Here is a 17575-nt window from a genome sequence, read left to right on the forward strand (position 1 = left end):
CCGTGTGTACGCGGCTTGAGTTTTATTTCACTGAACACCGTGAGATGCAGCAAGTTAAATAGAGCCTGCTTCATTTCCTGGCTGGAGGAACACTCAGCATCCTAGCCTTTTCCTCTCCAGCCTGACTGTCCCTAGCCCTCCCCTTTCATTCACTGGATTTCAGTTCTTTCATTCATGAAGGCTCAGCAAATCCACTCCTCCAGACTGATACCCAACCATCAAAGCAATTTGAGATTTGCATAAGTCCTCCCAAATGCCACCCTACTGCCTGCATCAAGACTGATGGCACTAGGGAAGAGTACTGAGACAGGATGCTGTGGTGTTTTCTGGAAGCTATATACAGCACCTTGCTCATCTCTCTCACCAGCCATGATTGGCCAGCATTGCTTAGAGAAGGACAGAGACACAGTGGTGGAATCACTGGAACTAAAATACAGTATGTAATAAAGACAGAACGGTTTTATTTAAAAGTGTCATTAGTATGTTCATGTAGGATGAAAGGAAGGAACCAGGGAAGGCAAAATATGAGCAGGTTAACCCCTTGCTGACCAGCGCACAACGATATACGTCGGCACAATGGCACGGCTGGGCAAATGGGCGTACAGGTACATCCCCTTTAAATCATGGCATTGTGGGCGCGCGCGCACCCGCTGCGTACTCCGGGACCTGATGTCCGCCGGGGGCCCGCGATTGTGTCACGGAGCGGCAGAACGAGGAGATGTAAACAACGCATTTCCCTGTTCTGCCCTGTCATCGGGAGCAGTGATCTCTGTCATGTTCTAGTGAGACAATCCCCCCCACAGTTAGAATCACTCCCTGGGACACACTTAACCCCTTGATCGCCCCCTAGTGTTTAACCCCTTCCCTGCCAGTGTCATTTACACAGTAATCAATGAATTTTTATAGCACTGATCTCTGTATAAAAGACAATGGTCCCAAAATAGTGTCAAAAGTGTCCAATGTGTCCACCATAATGTTGCAGTCTTGATAAAAATCGAAGATCATCGCCATTGATAATAAAAAATAAAAAAGAGAATATTAAAAATGCCATAAATCTATTCCCTATTTTGTAGACGCTATAACTTTTGTGCAAACCAATCAATATACGCTTATTGCGATTTTTTACCAAAATTATGTAGAAGAATGCATATCGACCTAAACTGAGAAAGAAATTGTTTTTTTTTATAGATTTTTTGGGGATATTTATTATCGCAAAAAGTAAAAAATATTGCTTTTTTTTTCAAAATTGTCGCTCTTTTTTTGTTTATAGCGCAAAGAATAAAAACCGCAGAGGTGATCAAATACCACCAAAAGAAAGCTCTATTTGTGGGAAAAAAAGGACGTCAATTTTGTTTGGGTGCAATGTCGCACGACCTCACGCAATTGTCAGTTAAAGCAACGCTGTGCCGTATCAAAAAAAGTGCTCTGGTCAGGAAGGGGTTAAATCGTGACGGGGCTGAAGTGGTTAAATGGCTGCTTTAAAGCCCAACTTTAACTGAACTTTCAGTATAAATTAGCTAAATACATTACTATGGTTGAAATACATATGGGAGGGTTTGGGACTTTAAATGAAACATACAACCAAAAGGGGAAACACGAACAATAAATGTCTGGCGAATGTGGTATCTAAATATGTAGAAACATAACATGGTATAAGCAAAAAAGTATTAATAAATATAATAGTTTTATTCCATACGAAATAGATAAAATAAAACCATACTTAATTGGTACAATCCAGTATAGCATGATCAATGTATAATGTTGGTAACACTCTTAAAATGTGAACAAGTAGCATCTACATTGAGCAAAATTATAAACGCAACACTTTTGTGTTTGACCCTATTTATCATGAGCTAAACTCAAAGACCTATTACTTTTTCTATGTACACCAAAGGCCTATTTCTCTCAAATATTGTTCACAAATCTGTCTAAATCTGTGTGAGTGATCACTTCTCCTTTGCCGAGATAATCCATCCACCTCACAGGTGTGGCATATCAAGATGCTGATTAGACAGCATGATTATTGCACAGGTGTGCCTTAGGCTGGCCACAATAAAAGGTTACTCTTGCAGTTTTACTGTATTGGGGGGGTCGGGTGGATTTGAAAACCAGTCAGTATCTGGTGTGACCACTATTTGCCTCATGCAGTGCAGCACATCTCCTTCACATAGATCAGGTTGTTGATTGTGGCCTGTGGAATGTTGGTCCATTCCTCTTCAATGACTGTGCGAAGTTGTTGGATATTGGCAGGAACTGTGTAACACGCTGTCGTATACACCGATCCAGAGCATCCCAAACATGCTCAATGGGTGACATGTCTGGTGAGTATGCTGGCCATTCCAGAACTGGGATGTTTTCAGCTTCCAGAAATTGTGTACAGATCCTTGAAACATGGGGTCGTGCAACTGGTCCTAGATCTGTATCAATCAATCGACCTTGGACTGTCACTGAATAGTGACTTTAAGACTCCAATCATTGTGAGGAGGGTGGAAGGTAAATGCCAGCAGGGATGTATCATGCAATGAAAAGATGAGCTAACATAGCGTGATACCATATAAAAAAGGCAATTTATTAAAATAGAATAAAACACTTACGTTTGGAAGAGTAGACAAAAGCATGTATATAACAAAGAGCGATACAAGGAGGAGGTCCACCCATGGGTGGACTATTCAGTGATAGTCCAAGGTCGATTGATTGATACAGATCTAGGACCAGTTGTTTCCAACAGATGTGTTCAACCTAATAAGCTCTGTAGACTTGGGTGGTGTAAGCCCCGCCAAGTCAATAAGATCTGGTAAGCCTCCCCCTGTTTACAGTGGTGGTACTTCTGTTTTTCCCTTCACAGTTCATACCAGTGATTGGAATCCCCCATATGTCTAACGGGACTCCACATCTAGTTTGGACTCACATTCATTATGTGTTAATCCTTGTTTATTTGATGTGTTTCTGTTCAACATTAACACCCTCATTTCTATCTCACTTTACTTATGGTATAGTCACCATACTAGCACATTTTTCACCATACCAGCATTTTTTTAGAAATTTCACTTTTTCTTTGTTTGATTCACATTTCACCACGTATCAATCGCTATACAAAGTCCCAAACCCCCTTCCTTTTTTAACATTACCATAGTTGCCTGCAAAATTCATGGAAAACCAACTGATGTCCCGCTCAGACCTTGTCCTGGGCAGAATCATGAAAATTAAGCTCTGTCATCGACAGTCAGCAGCCTAGCTCACTCAGCATTGCAACACTGCCGCGATGCCGGGGTAACACAGAGGTTAATCATATAGGCTGACTCAGATCCTCCCCCTACCTCCTCCGCTTCAATGAAGTCAGCATGCGAGGAGGTCAGGTGGAGTTTGCCTCTCAGTGATTGGGTGGGACTCGGGCAGGGGGCATGGCCAGCCCTGGAGGGGTAAAGATGAATATGCCAGCCGCCTTGAGCCTTGAACTGCAACACGTGTGTGGTTGGAGTGGACCTGAGCATAGGTATGTTCAGTGCTGCAATTTGGGCTCTCTCTGCATCTCCATCTCTGATGGCAGATCATGATGGCTAGGCTCTCTCCTTCTGTTATATTTGTGAGAGAAAAGGGGGGGCAGCAGCCATTTTAGGTCTCTATCTGGTGGGGATGGCTTCAGTCGTCTCCACCCTACACACACCACTATCCTACACAGTCATCTCCATCCTACACACACACACACACCTCCATGCTACACACATAGACACAGTGATCTCCATCTTACACACACACACACACTCCTCCATCCTACACACAGTCATCTCCATCCTACACACACACTCCTTCATCCTACACACAGTCATCTACATCCCACACACACACTCCTCCATCCTATACATTCACCTCCATCCTACACACACACACTCCTTCATCCTATACACAGTCATCTACATCCTACACACACACTCCTCCATCCTATACATCCACCTCCATCCTACACACACACACACACACCTTCATCCTACATACAGTCATCTCCATCCTACACACACACACACACACACACCTTCATCCTACACACACATGTACACACCTCCATCCTACACACAGTCAGCTCCATCCTACACACACACACTCCTTCATCCTACACATAGTCATCTACATTCCACACACACACTACTCGTCTCCTATACTTTCACCTCCATCCTACACACACACATACCTTCATCCCACACACAGTCATCTCCATCCTACACACACACACACACACACACACACCTTCATCCTACACACAGTCATCTCCATCCTACACACACACACACACACACCTCCATCCAACACACACACGTGGATATATATACACAAGTGTGCTGGCCTGCTTGTCCACAATAAAAAATAAAATAAAAAATTATATACATACAGTGCCTTGCAAAAGTATTCACCCCCCCCCCCTGGCATTTTTGCATAATTCAATTTATAGAACATGCCCACAACTTTGAAGATGTTTTTTTTTCTATTGTGAAGATAGCAACAAATAGGACAAAATAACAGAAAAAGTCAATGTGCATAACTATTCACCCCTCTAAAGTCAATACTTTGTAGAGCCACCTTTTGCGGCTATCACAGCTCCAAGTCGCTTTGGATAAGTCTCTATGAGCTTGCCACAACTTACCAATGGGATTTTTGCCCATTCTTCCTTGCAAAATGGCTCCAGCTTCTTCGAGTTGAATGGTTTGCGCTTGTAATCAGCAATCTTTAAGTCTGACCACAGATTTTCTGTTGGATTGAGGTCTGGGCGTTGACTAGGCCATTACAACACATTTACATGTTTCTCCTTAAACCACTCAAGTGTTGCTTTAGCAGTGTGTTTGGGGTCATTGTCCTACTGGAAGGTGAACCTCCGTCCTAGCCTCAAATCACATACAGAGTGGTACAGGGTTTGCCCAAGAATATCCCTGTATTTAGCACCATCCATTTTTCCCTCAAGTCTGACCAGTTTCCCAGTCCCGACTGCTGAAAAACATCCCCACAGCATGATGCCGCCACCACCATATTTCACTGTGGAGATGGTGTTCTTTGGGTGATGTGATGTGTTGGGTTTGCGCAAGACATAGCATTTTCTTTGATGGCCAAAAAGTTCAATTTTAGTATTATCAGACCAGAGCACCTTCCTCCATACATTTTGGGAGTCTCCCACATGCGTTTTCGCAAACTTAAAACGTGCCATTTTGTTTTTTGCTGAAAGCAGTGGTTTTCTTCTGGCCACTCTGCCATAAAGCCCAACTCTATGGAGCGCACGGCTTATTGATGTCCTATGTACATATATATTCCAGTCTCTGCTGTGGAACTCTTCACCTCCTCCAGGGTCACCTTAGGTCTCTGTGCTGCCTCTCTAATTAATGCCCTCCTTGCCCGGTCCATGAGTTTTGGTGTGCGGCCGTTTCTTGGCAGGTTTGCTGTTGTGTCATGTTCTGTCCAGTTGGTTATGATAGATTTGATGGTGCTCCTAGGGATCATCAAAGATTTGGATATTTTTTATAACCCAACCCTGACTTGTACTTCTCAACAACATTGTCCCTTACTTGTTTGGAGAGTTCCTTGGTCTTCATGGCAGTGTTTGGTTAGTGGTGCCTCTTGCTTAGGTGTTGCAGCCTCTGGGGCCTTTCAAAAAGGTGTGTATATGTAATGACAGACACTTAGATTGCACTCAAGTGGACATCATTTCACTAATTATGTGACTTCGGAAAGTAATTGGTTGCACCAGAGCTTTTTATGGGCTTCATAACAAAGGGGGTGAATACATACACAGTTTTTTTATTTTAAAAATAGTTTTATGTATATATTTTTCTAATTTTATTTCACCAACTTAGACTATTGTGTTCTGATCCATCACATATAATTCAGATTAAAAAAACACTGAACTAAAGACTACATTGTAACAAAATAGGAAAAAAGCCAGGGGGGTGAATATTTTTGCAAGGCACTGTATATATATTGTGTGCTGTGAATATATATATATATATATATATATATATATATATATATATATATATATATATATATATATATTGTACACATTAAGCATTCATGCACATGGGGCTTTCACATGCATATCCCTATATGCCTAGAGCAATTTCCTGGTGCCTTCTCACACTCAGGGAGCTGCGCATGCCGCATACAGCCTGCCATACAAGTGAATGGCCACGGATGCTTCTTTACATCATTGTTCTTGGCACATGAATGTCTGATGTATTTTCCAAACATGTAAGATTTACATTTGAAAAATACAAACAATAAAGTCACATAATAAAGTCTATGTAAGATACCAAAGTGATAATACAAAGTGATCAGGGGTATTGAGAGCACTACATTGTTTATAGTTTATCTATGGTAACAGGTTTTATGTGACTTGTGTTTGATATATGAAGCAGTGGAGGAGTTCTTTTGGTTCTATAGCGTGGAGCTTATGCATTTTACATAAATGGACTTTTTACTTTGCAAGGATATTTTCCCTTAGCTTAGTCAGTGAATGAGAGAAGCTCTGCTGACTTCTATCATCCAATCTGGTGCAAGAAAAAATACAGTCAGAGGAATTCAGTAAGATATTAATATCTTTTTTTTTTTTGGTGTTATGGCCTAAATGGTCGTACGCCAAATTTAAAATGCTATGTCATCTGTTTTAGTAGCTTTACTGAAACATGAAACAGATTCAGGTAACTCTTAACAGAATCACTTTAGCAAAGTAGCACTATTACTGCACCAAACTAAAAAAAATTAACTCCAGTTCATAAATAACTAAACTGAAAGAGGTTGTAAAGTCAGACGGATTTTTATCTTAATGCATTCTATGATTCTATGATGTCCACAAGTGTCTCAGCCATCTGGGATTGGCTGAGACACAGCAGTGGTGCTATTGGCTCCCGCTGCTGTCAATCAAAGTCAGTTAGCCAATCAGGTGAGAGAGGGGCATGTCTGAATGGAGACACGGAGCTGCAGCTTGGCTTGGGTGCCCTCATAGCAAGCTGCTTGCTATGGGGCTCTCAACAGAAGGGAGGGGCCAGGAGCACAGAAGAGGTGCCCGAGAAGCAAGGATCTGGGATGCTCCGTGCACAACCACTGCACAAAGCAGGTAAGTATAACATGTTTGAAAACAACGAGACTTTACAATCACTTGAAGGTAATTGAGTCCAGATGTAACTTGGGATACAGAGACAGTATCTATCTATGTACACTGTGTATCAGGTGCCAGCACTACTCCTCCCTACCTGTCTCTGGTTGTTACGGTCGCTGTCGGCTTGGTACTGGCAACCAGTGATTGACAGTGGGCAGGATTTTCAGAGTGCAGCTAAGATAGATGTTGCTGTCACTCATCAGTCAGTGTCTTTATTTTTATTTTTTTTGCCGAATGGCAATTTTCAACTAGAAAATGCACTTCCTGGGGAAAATGCGTGGGAATGCTGAATAGCTGAATTGCTAAAACGGCCGTCATCAAAACTGCCCCCATTTATATTGCCATCAAAACTGCCCCATCAGAATTGCCCCATAAAAATTGTCCCCATCAAAACTGCCCTATCATATTGCCACCATCAAAACTGCCCCATCAGAATTGCCCCTTCAAAACTGCCCCATCATATTGCCACCATTAAAACTGCCCCCATTAAAACTGCCCCATCATATTGCCACCTTTAAAACTGCTCCATTAAAATTGTCCCCATCAAAACTGCCCCATCATATTGCCACCATCAAAACTGCCCCATCAGAATTGCCCCATCAAAACTGCCCCATCATATTGCCACCATCAAAACTGCCCCATCAGAATTGCCCCATCAAAACTGCCCCATCATATTGCCACCATCAAAACTACCCCATCATATTGCCACCATCAAAACTGCCCCATCAGAATTGCCCCATCAAAACTGCCCCATCATATTGCCACCATCAAAACTGCCCCATCAAAACTGCCCCATCATATTGCCACCATCAAAACTGCCCCATCAGAATTGTCCCTACAAAACTGCCCCATCATATTACCACCATCAAAACTGCCCCATCAGAATTGTCCCATCAAACCTGCCCCATCATAATTGCCCCATCAAAACTGCCCCATCATATTCCTCTATTATAAATCAGTACATGGTGTGTCTGTCCCCTCCCCCGGGCTCTGTAATCAGAGCTGAGATGCTCCAGCCACCTCCCCCCCGTGTATAACAGAAGCTTTGGTAACCATGGCAACAAAAGCAACACAGTACACTCTGATTAATGGCTAAAATTTCCTGAAATGACCTCTAAACAAAAAGCTTTTTCACAAAAACTGTAAAAGATATCAAACTGAAAAGATATAGCCAGATAGCTGAATATTTTGTGAACATTTTAAAGTTTGTTTGGCATCTGTAGATGAAAGTATGAAGGAGCTGAAACTTTTGGGAGCGGAAGAAGATTTTAAGGATCTGAAGCATGCTTCGATTGACTTCAGTGTTAAAAAAAAGTGTTAAAAAGCTTAATATTTTAAAAAGTATAAATAGTAGAAAAAAAAGTTGAAAAAGTCTCATCATCAGCTGAAAGAGACGAACATTTTAATAGTTGAATGGTTTTAATAGCTGAAAGTATGCAGAAGTTACGCAGAGCCAAAAAACGTACGGAATAAAGAAATAAAAATAAATAAAATCGAATAACAATAGTGGGACTGCTAAAGCATTCCCACTAATTACACTAATGTGCCATAACTGTGAGCCAAGCATTGGGCTCATGGCTGTGGCATGGCCCTATTGACAATAATGGGTGAGTATGACAGGAGCTGCAGCATGACAACTCAACACAGCAGTATTGGTGTGCATAGCCTATTGCATTAGGGTGCACCCCAAAGCTCAAACACACATGCGTGTGTGTGTGTGCATGTGTACATATACTGGCGGTGTCAGTAGGGGAGAGATTAGTGTCAGTAGGGCAGTGGACAGTGTCAGTATTTTTTCATTTTTATGATTTTGTTTTTTATTAGTTTTTACATAATTTAATGTGTCAGTAATTTTTTCGTCTTGTTAGAAGTCTTGTTAGACGAAACACGTCGGGAGGACTCCACTGCCGCCATTTTTATGTACAAGCGCTTTTTAAACTACTCAAATGTAAGTGTATTTCTTTTAATAAAGTTTACTTTGTTTATGGAATCACACTATGTGGCCCCTTTTTTATTCTTTATGGGCCATGTCCTTGGATGTATAACCACTTTTATGGAGAAGACACCTTTATGAAGGCTCCTGGGACCTTATCCCTCACTGGTTACCAAGGCTTCCCCTGTATTGCCGGTGGGCAATACAAGCTGGTTTGACCCATATAGCGTACGCTATTTTGGGTTCAAACCCTACGGTAAGCCTCCATTCACTTTGGTTGTGGTATCTTCACATGTATATGCACGCAACACCTTTTGTGAAGGCTCTCAGGATCCCATTTTTCACTGGTCATCAAGGATTTCTTCTTATTGTCGGTGGGCAATACGAGCTGGTTTGACCCATTGAGCATATGCTGTTTTGGGTTCAAACTTTTTGGTAGGCCTCTATTCACCTCGGTGGCGGTTTCTCCACATTTTTTACTCGTTTTCACATATGGTGATCAAGATGGTCTCACGTATAAATGGACTGTGATTCATTATTACATATGATGGACTTTTAAAAAGACACCAGAGACTTTCTAAAAATATTATTTTTATTATTTGTTTCATATTATTTGTTTAGCGCTACACCTTGTTACACCTATTGTTTATTACAAAATTTCTATTTGTTGTGTTAGCCGCTTACACCACTGAGTAAGCGCAAAGTTATCCTTGTTCCTTGGCCATAAATGAGTAGACTGAACAAAAATTGGAACAAAAATTAAACTTTCTATCAATCTAACATTGGATAGCCCAATCATAGTATGGGAAATTTGTCATCGAACTTTTTCCGACCGTTTTCAACATTAAACATTGTTTTTCTCTGATCCATTTCTACTACTACCCCTAATACTCATGAGCATGTCATTTACATTTTTTTTTTAACAACTGACCTACAAATGATTAGAAAATTGTTTGTTAAAAAACAATTTTCCAACATGTTCGTTCATTTTCGATCTTGAAATGTAAACCAACTGTTGCAGTAAGCACATTAACCATATGAAAAGCGAACAATCAGTCTGCTAACGTGATTTTCCATTCGATTTTCTATCCATCTATGGGCCAGCTTTAGATTATACAGTTATATTATAGATTCATTATCTGTTCTACACTCCATCTTTCCAAGACTATAAGAATTGACTCAACCTGTCATTCTGCTCCTCTGCAAGTAACACTTCTGTTCTGTAAATCTGCTCCATCCCTAGAGAGTCCAGCCAGGTAACAGGAGAACCAATAGATCCATGTCCGCATTGCTAAGTAATGTGTAACAGATGGAAATTGATGCAGCTAACACTATAGAACACCCAGGGAATCCCCGATGCCAGAACAGAAAAAAAAAACAAAAAAAACATGCAAACATCCCAGGGACAAAATCTATAGCATTAGAAATGAGAGGGACTCTGATTTCACGTGCTATTAGCAGATAACCTACCTATGCTGAAATAGAGATCTGCTGATTTCCATCCAACTCTTTAATAGAGGAAGGATGTAATAACATGCCAGAGGTGATAAATCACTGGAGCTTTTCTCCTCCCCCTGCTCTGCACTTCCAGGCTTCTCCTCTTTGAGTTCAGCTCATTCTTCACACTGACTCTGCTAGAGAACATAGCCAGAGCTGAGCCTAGCCATCCAGGAGTAACATGGACCTGAGCAACCTTGCAATCCTCACCCTCCTGCTGGGGACTATCTGCCTCTCCGACGGTAAGTACACAGGGCAGCCTTCCACAAAAAGTATATAAGTGTCATCTGTTTATTAACACAGGGCAACATTATTGTTCAACTTCCACACATGGGATTTCTGTGTTGGCTCCATCGCTTGTTTTATTCAATCATAAGTTGGTGTAGAAAGTGTTATTTTTTTACATTAGCAGTCCCATCTGTTCGGTGTGATCTGTAGATGATGATGGTTGGTGATTAGTTTTCCGGTGTTTGCACAAGGCGAGATAAATGTTAAGGGAGAGGAGAACATGTGTTGAGCAGAGTCAGGCTTTACAAAGCACATTCGTTATTTGTGCACTAGTTGCTCTAAGTGTGGTTGGTTTTTGCGGTGATGAGAAGTGCAGACTGTTGAAATGTGGCTTCTCCCTGTGCAGGTGTTGGAGTGGTTCGGTGTGTTACTTTACCTGGTTACTTTGTATTGGTTTCCCTGCTCAGTCATGAATCCATTACAGCTGTTCCATGTGTTGTGTTTGTACTGACATAAGCATGGTTGCTCGGCTGTGCTGTTTCCCACAAAGTGACCTCCCCTCTAGCTATGAGTTTTACCAGCACTATTTCTTATAGCTCCAGGCTACATTATTATGTGCTGCTGCTTCTGGTGGCTGCCATCACATCTTTCATCCAACTGGGGAGCCCACTTACTGTGGCTGACATCACACCCTTCATCCAAATGGGGAGCCCACTGACTGTGTTTGCCATCACACCCTTCATCCAAATGGGGAGCCCACTGACTGTGTTTGCCATCACACCCTTCATCCAAATGGTGTCACCAGCACCATTTCTTATAGCTCCAGGCTACATTATTATGTGCTGATGTTGCTGGCTGCCATCACATCCCTCATCCAAATGGGGAGCTTACTGACTGTGGCTGCCATCACATCCTTCACCCAAATAATGATCCCACTTACTGTGGTTGCCATAACACCCTTCATCCAAATGGTGTCCACCAGTACCATTTCTTATAGCTCCAGGCTACATTATTATGTACTGCTGATGGTGGCTGCCATCACATCCTTCATCCAAATGGGAAGCCCACTGTCTCTGTGGCACTAGAGGGCACATAATTTCCTATCCTGCTATATAACAATATTTTATCACCCTGAGTCTGTGTCATTCATCTTCTATTTGATTTTGTGTGCATGGGGTTAATTTACTACAGAAGCAAAGATAAGCGAATGATTACTGTGAAAAGTGTATGCTACTATGCCAACATGTGTACTTTTATGTATTTGAAGTTTATGTGGATCCCTGTGTATTGTTTATGAAAATAGCTTTCAATAAAAATGTGTTTGCAAAGTAACTGATAAATACTGAATAACCAGGAAAATGTAAGTCATATTCTAGCAGAAACATTTCTTAAATGAAGACTGCTTGAACATATTTACTAAGATCGATGAACATTTATTTAGTGAACTTTATTATTATTATTATTATTATTATAGGATTTATATAGCGCCAACAGTTTGTGCAGCGCTTTACAACATGAGGGCAGATTGCAATACAATCAATACAGGAGGAATCAGAGGGCCCTGCTCGTTAGAGTTTATAATCTAGGAACTGTCTTTATTCCTTGACTAAATCAACCACATTCTGTTAATTTGCTATCTATTGTAACTGATTTTTGCGGCAATTGTTGCATCAATAAAATTAAAAAGAACTTGAACTGTTTAAAGATTGGGTAGTGAAGATTTTCCATGATTTGGGTCTAGGAGTTTAAAGCTGGGGTCACCAAACACCTTACAATCAGACTACAATTTTTGTATAGTCAACTTTAGATGTAACAAAAGTATGTTATACGGACCTAACTAAACGATCCAATCAGTCTGTATCCAATCAGGTAGACCCTCGGACTACCTAATGATGGCAGCTCTAAAGAAACTTGTACAGTCAGATTGTGTAGTGTGTAGTCAACATATTTGCAGCAATATCGTTCAAAACTTTGTTATCTTTAATGCTTGTTGTATATATTTATATAACATATCGGATTGTGTTGCTTATTTTTGCAACACACACAGAATTCAATTTACAATGTTGGTTCTGGTGAATACATGTATCTCATGTAAGAGATACAATGTTTGTCTTTTGCTGGTGATTGATAGCATCAGTTATCCGTTTTGTCTACTATGTGACCTGATAGGCATACCAAATGTGTGATTCTGTAATATGACTAATCCTCGTACATGCAGACATAACATCTCCTGGAGGGCTATACTATGATCACACGTTATCCCAGGCTGAAGACTGTATGGCAGTGGCCAGGGGTCCTGGGGAGCTATACCTGAAATTTCCATCACCACCTTATTCAGTCCAGTATTGTCACCTTTGTCAAGCCAAGACCACCTTTCATCAAGAGCATTCAGATGCCCGACTCCTTGTAACCTCCAGCCTGTGTTTCTTGTATAAAAGACACACGGTGATTTGTTTGGGGTCTGGAGCAGCCCATCAAATTACTTTCCATAAGAATAAAGGGAGAAGGCCACAACAGTATTAACATAGCAGAATAAAGGAAGCAGTAGTCAGGGAGGGTGTGGGATCCAGCAGGACAACAGAGGAGAGCAGACCCCCTTCCACTGATTAGTAGTCATCCTACAAGTCAGTGTATCAGTGACCAACATCTGGAACACAGACTATCTCCGCCAGTTCAGCTCAATCAATAAAGGCTAGCCCCTAAAAGGTTAACAGATTCTTCGCCCTGATAACCCCGCTGATCTGCAAAGCCACAGACAAAATCAAATCTGGAACAGATGAGGTCGGCAATAAATAGTGCCTGGCTTTTTATAGCATGATATATATTCAGGTGTGCGATGAGGTGCAGAAGAGGAATGTCAGAGGAGGCAGCACAGCAGTACCAGCCTGCTCACCCCCCGACAGCCTCTGTGTTGTAGCGCTTCTTCCATGGAGCAATGTCCTTCCACCCACACTGTCAGCCCTCAAATAAAAATATACAACTAGTAGATTTCCTTTTAATTACAAGTAGAACCGACACTGAATGAACTGCCGTTTTATACACAACACAATGAATGAGCTTATAAAAGTTTGTGTGTACTAAGAAATATTTCTAAATAGATAATGGTATGATACACAACTCAAGGTATAAGCTTATTAAAAGTCTGTATGTACAAGGAATAGAGCTAAAAAACAATATGATACTCAGAACAAGATATGAGGTTATAATAGTCTGTATACTATTAAAATGTGCTAAACTCTCATATGATACACAACTCAGGGTATAAGCTTATTAATAGTCTTATGTACTACAGGGCTAAAATGTAGTATGATACACAGAACAAGAAATTAGTTTATAATAGTCCATATGTACTACTAAAGTGTGTTAAAATCTGATATAATACACAGAATAAGGTATGAACAAAAAAGATCGCTAGACGCACAAGGTATGCGTTTATAAAAGCTTGTATGTACTAAGATTACTAAAAGCATTCATATGATACAAAACACATAGTATGATCTTTTAAGTATCCCTATGTATTAAGAAATATCTCAGATATATACTGCTTATATCTATGGAAGGCAAAAGCAGGGTCATTGCTCTTCGCAAAACAATCAAAACGTTTTATTTTAAGCAAGAATTCTTTCTGATTTGTCTCTATCTTCCACAACTGCATTTTGTCATTCGTTTCCCTGTTAATTTAGTTAGTAAAGAGTAATTTTCAGGAAATAATCATGCAATACCCAGCACAGTTCAAGAGAAATTAAAAAAAAAAACTCTCCTTTTTGTAAATTTAATTCAATACACCGCATATAGAAGAGAACTCAAGTCTCAATGTATGGGGATTATCCACTAGATGTATGCCGTAGGTGTCTGAATTTGTTAGTCTTCCAAAATGTCCCATTGTTGCTATCCGATTTGCTTATCTGTCAAAGATCAGCCACATATATTGGTCTAAATGTCCAGGGTTATAAAAATAAAGTATGCCTGGTGTTAAAGCAATGCACATAACTCTTTATTGCTTCAAAATGGAATATTAAACTTTCTGAAAACGTGATAAGGATTTGCAAGAAAATAAGATTGTTTTCTGTATTAAATTGTATTATTTTAGTAAATCTGTAACAATCCACAATTACTCCATTATATAGTATGTAAATCCAATTTTGCCTATACTTCTGCCTTTTACAATTCCACAAATCAGCATGTGGTTCTTTAATCAGTTGGTTTCTATGTGCGTGAACTAATAGCTTAGCCCCCCCCCCCCCCCAAAAAAAAAAAACTTTTTAACCAGCTTCAGGGGAAATATCTTTATTTTCATCAACGTAAGTGGAGCTGCATTCCCAAGAATATTCCTATATATTAAAATCCCATTGCACATGACTGTGTGGTCAAAGGAACACAAGTCTGGCTATCTAAATAATCGCACGCTTTTAGTAAATAATTTGTGAAAATGTAGTCCAGGAGAAAAATTACCTGAATCCATCTTTCTATCTGTTATGGATTACTTTGTTTTATTAAATATGAAGAAGGATGCCTTACAGTACAAGATTATTGTTGCCTGTTAATCTGGCTCTTTGTGCATGGTTGCAGAGTTGTATTGTTCCTTTGTGTTTCCTAATTTTGTGCCCATAAACAGTTTTTAGTTTGCTCAGCCTTACAAGTTCCAGTTTGCATCAAACACCAGCTGGTGGCGCTGTTATGCTCCTTTCCCAAGTCATTCCATGACTAGTAAAAATGTAGTTGTTATATGCCAAGTTATTGTACTACTTGCAGTACATTTATGGGAACATGACTCTGGCTGCAAGTACAATCAGTGAATTATTGCAAAACGAAAGGAACTGATAATTGTACATCTTCTACTGATAAAGTCAGTCTGTGACATTAATCCCACATTGATCCAAGCATATCATATCCTATAGGAATGTGTCCCGTCTGCAGCGTAGTTTAGGTTTACTACATACTGGCTCCATAAGTCACACAGGATCTGCTCTGAATTATATTTTTATTGCGCATCGCTGTGGATGTAATTTTCCAACTTTGTATAGATTTCTTCTCAATCTGTATAGAAGGAAAAAGAAAGAACTCATGGTGTGCAAGATCTGGTCTGGCTAGATGTTTAACTGGCCACCCTGCCTCTTATCTCTCAGCCATGAGCCATCTCTGTATACACAGTGTAATCTCTAACAGCACAGCAGCCCTGTCTGCCAGTCGAACACAAATGAACCCATATTTCCCAGTTAACTCGAGAATTGGTTTAGGGCAAGGGGGGGGGGGGGGACTAAAACACATCTGGTTTCATCAAATCTTTTTCAGGACTATGGTCAAAAACAAAACATCGATTTGACCCCACTAACCATTATAAAACAAATGTTCAAGAATTTTTTTTTTTTTTTTAACAAAATGCTACAAGTATATGTCCAGCTTTACTGTTTACCCAATTTCTACCCTAAACTCTTCATCTTTAATGTGTATTTCTCCAAAAGTGCCACAAAATATGGTCACATTAGTAAATGTGCTTATAAATTTGTAGATCCTGGAGGGAACTACCTACCCGAGCCTGCACTGGGATATTCTGGTTTAATCACTAATGTGTCCACAAGATAGTCCAGGCAAACAACATTCCCCTAAAAGTATAATCATATTATATATAATCATAGAGATTCAACTATTGCATGCATAAGTGTTGCACCCATAGACAAGAGATGACCATAACCTGATCTGTCCAAAACAATCAGATTGAGATAGAATCCTGTGTCTTGAGCACACAGATTGTGATCCAAGCACACATTTCCTAGCTGATTGCTCTTGGGGGAAAAATGATTCCACAGTGGGTTTTCCCAAATGAACATTATTGATTTCCTAGTAGTAGAGATGGGCCAAACACCCCCCTGTTCAGTTCACAGCAGAACTCCGAACATGGGAACAGCTCTGACCCAAACAGCGAAAAACCCATTGAAGTCTATGGGAGCTGAACAAGAAAAATCGAAAGTTCCCATTTTGAAGACGTATATGCAAGTAATTGGCCTTAAAAAAGGTATGGGGGTCCAGGTACTGCCCTGGGGGACATGTATCACTGCAAAATTTTTTTTTAAACTATAGTTTTTTCAGGAGCAGTGATTTTAATGATGCCTAAAGTGAAAGAATAAAAATGAAAAATGCCCTTAACCTCCCTGGCGGTATGATTATTTCGGATTTTAGGTGCTGAAAGCGGTACAATTATTTTGCATGGACATTTGACGTTTTATATTGTAGGCCTGTAATTCTTAACAATAACACACTTATATCTGTCCACCAAGAGTCTAGTAGATATCCCGGGTATGATGAAGTTTGAAACACAAAAACATAAATTATAATATAATAAATAAATATAAATAATTAAAAAATAAATAATATAATAATAATAAAATAAATTTCAACACAATTCACTATCGCTCAATTCTGCAAGTATTCTTATTTACTATCGCTGTTTTCTAGCTGGTCTAAAGCCACTTTTGACGTAAAGAGACACTTTTTGGTTGCTATGGACAATCTCAAGTTTCCAGGCAGAAAGAACAGTATATATAATATAAAACTGCATGCAGGGCATTGGACAAAGCACTGGGGACAAAAGGGATGTGAAATAATTTCATACAGTAATGTATGCTGTAAGAGTAAGTACTGTCTGTATGTGTTATGATTTTTACTTTTTTTTTTAAATTTGCCGCGAGGCTCCTCCCCCGTGCGTTGCGACGCTCACAGGGAACGGAGCCTGGCACAGAGAGGTTTCGGAGGAGGACACAACCCGCAGACACAGTGGGGGACAT

The 17575-nt window shown here is 40.2% G+C and overlaps 1 protein-coding gene across 3 annotated transcripts in view; it reads left to right on the forward strand.

Annotated features, from left to right (window-relative positions):
• The first annotated feature begins 10653 nt into the window (after window positions 1-10653).
• The window catches only part of CXCL12 (C-X-C motif chemokine ligand 12), a 143726-nt gene continuing 136804 nt past the window's right edge, over window positions 10654-17575 (forward strand). For all 3 annotated transcript variants that reach the window (XM_073596957.1, XM_073596955.1, XM_073596958.1), the window contains exon 1: window positions 10654-10807. In XM_073596957.1, coding sequence (XP_073453058.1) covers window positions 10747-10807 — 61 coding nt within the window. In that variant the 5' untranslated portion in view covers window positions 10654-10746. The remainder of the gene's footprint in view (window positions 10808-17575) is intronic.

The sequence above is a fragment of the Aquarana catesbeiana genome, linkage group LG08 (assembly GCF_042186555.1).
Source record: "Aquarana catesbeiana isolate 2022-GZ linkage group LG08, ASM4218655v1, whole genome shotgun sequence".
Classification (NCBI taxonomy): domain Eukaryota; kingdom Metazoa; phylum Chordata; class Amphibia; order Anura; family Ranidae; genus Aquarana; species Aquarana catesbeiana.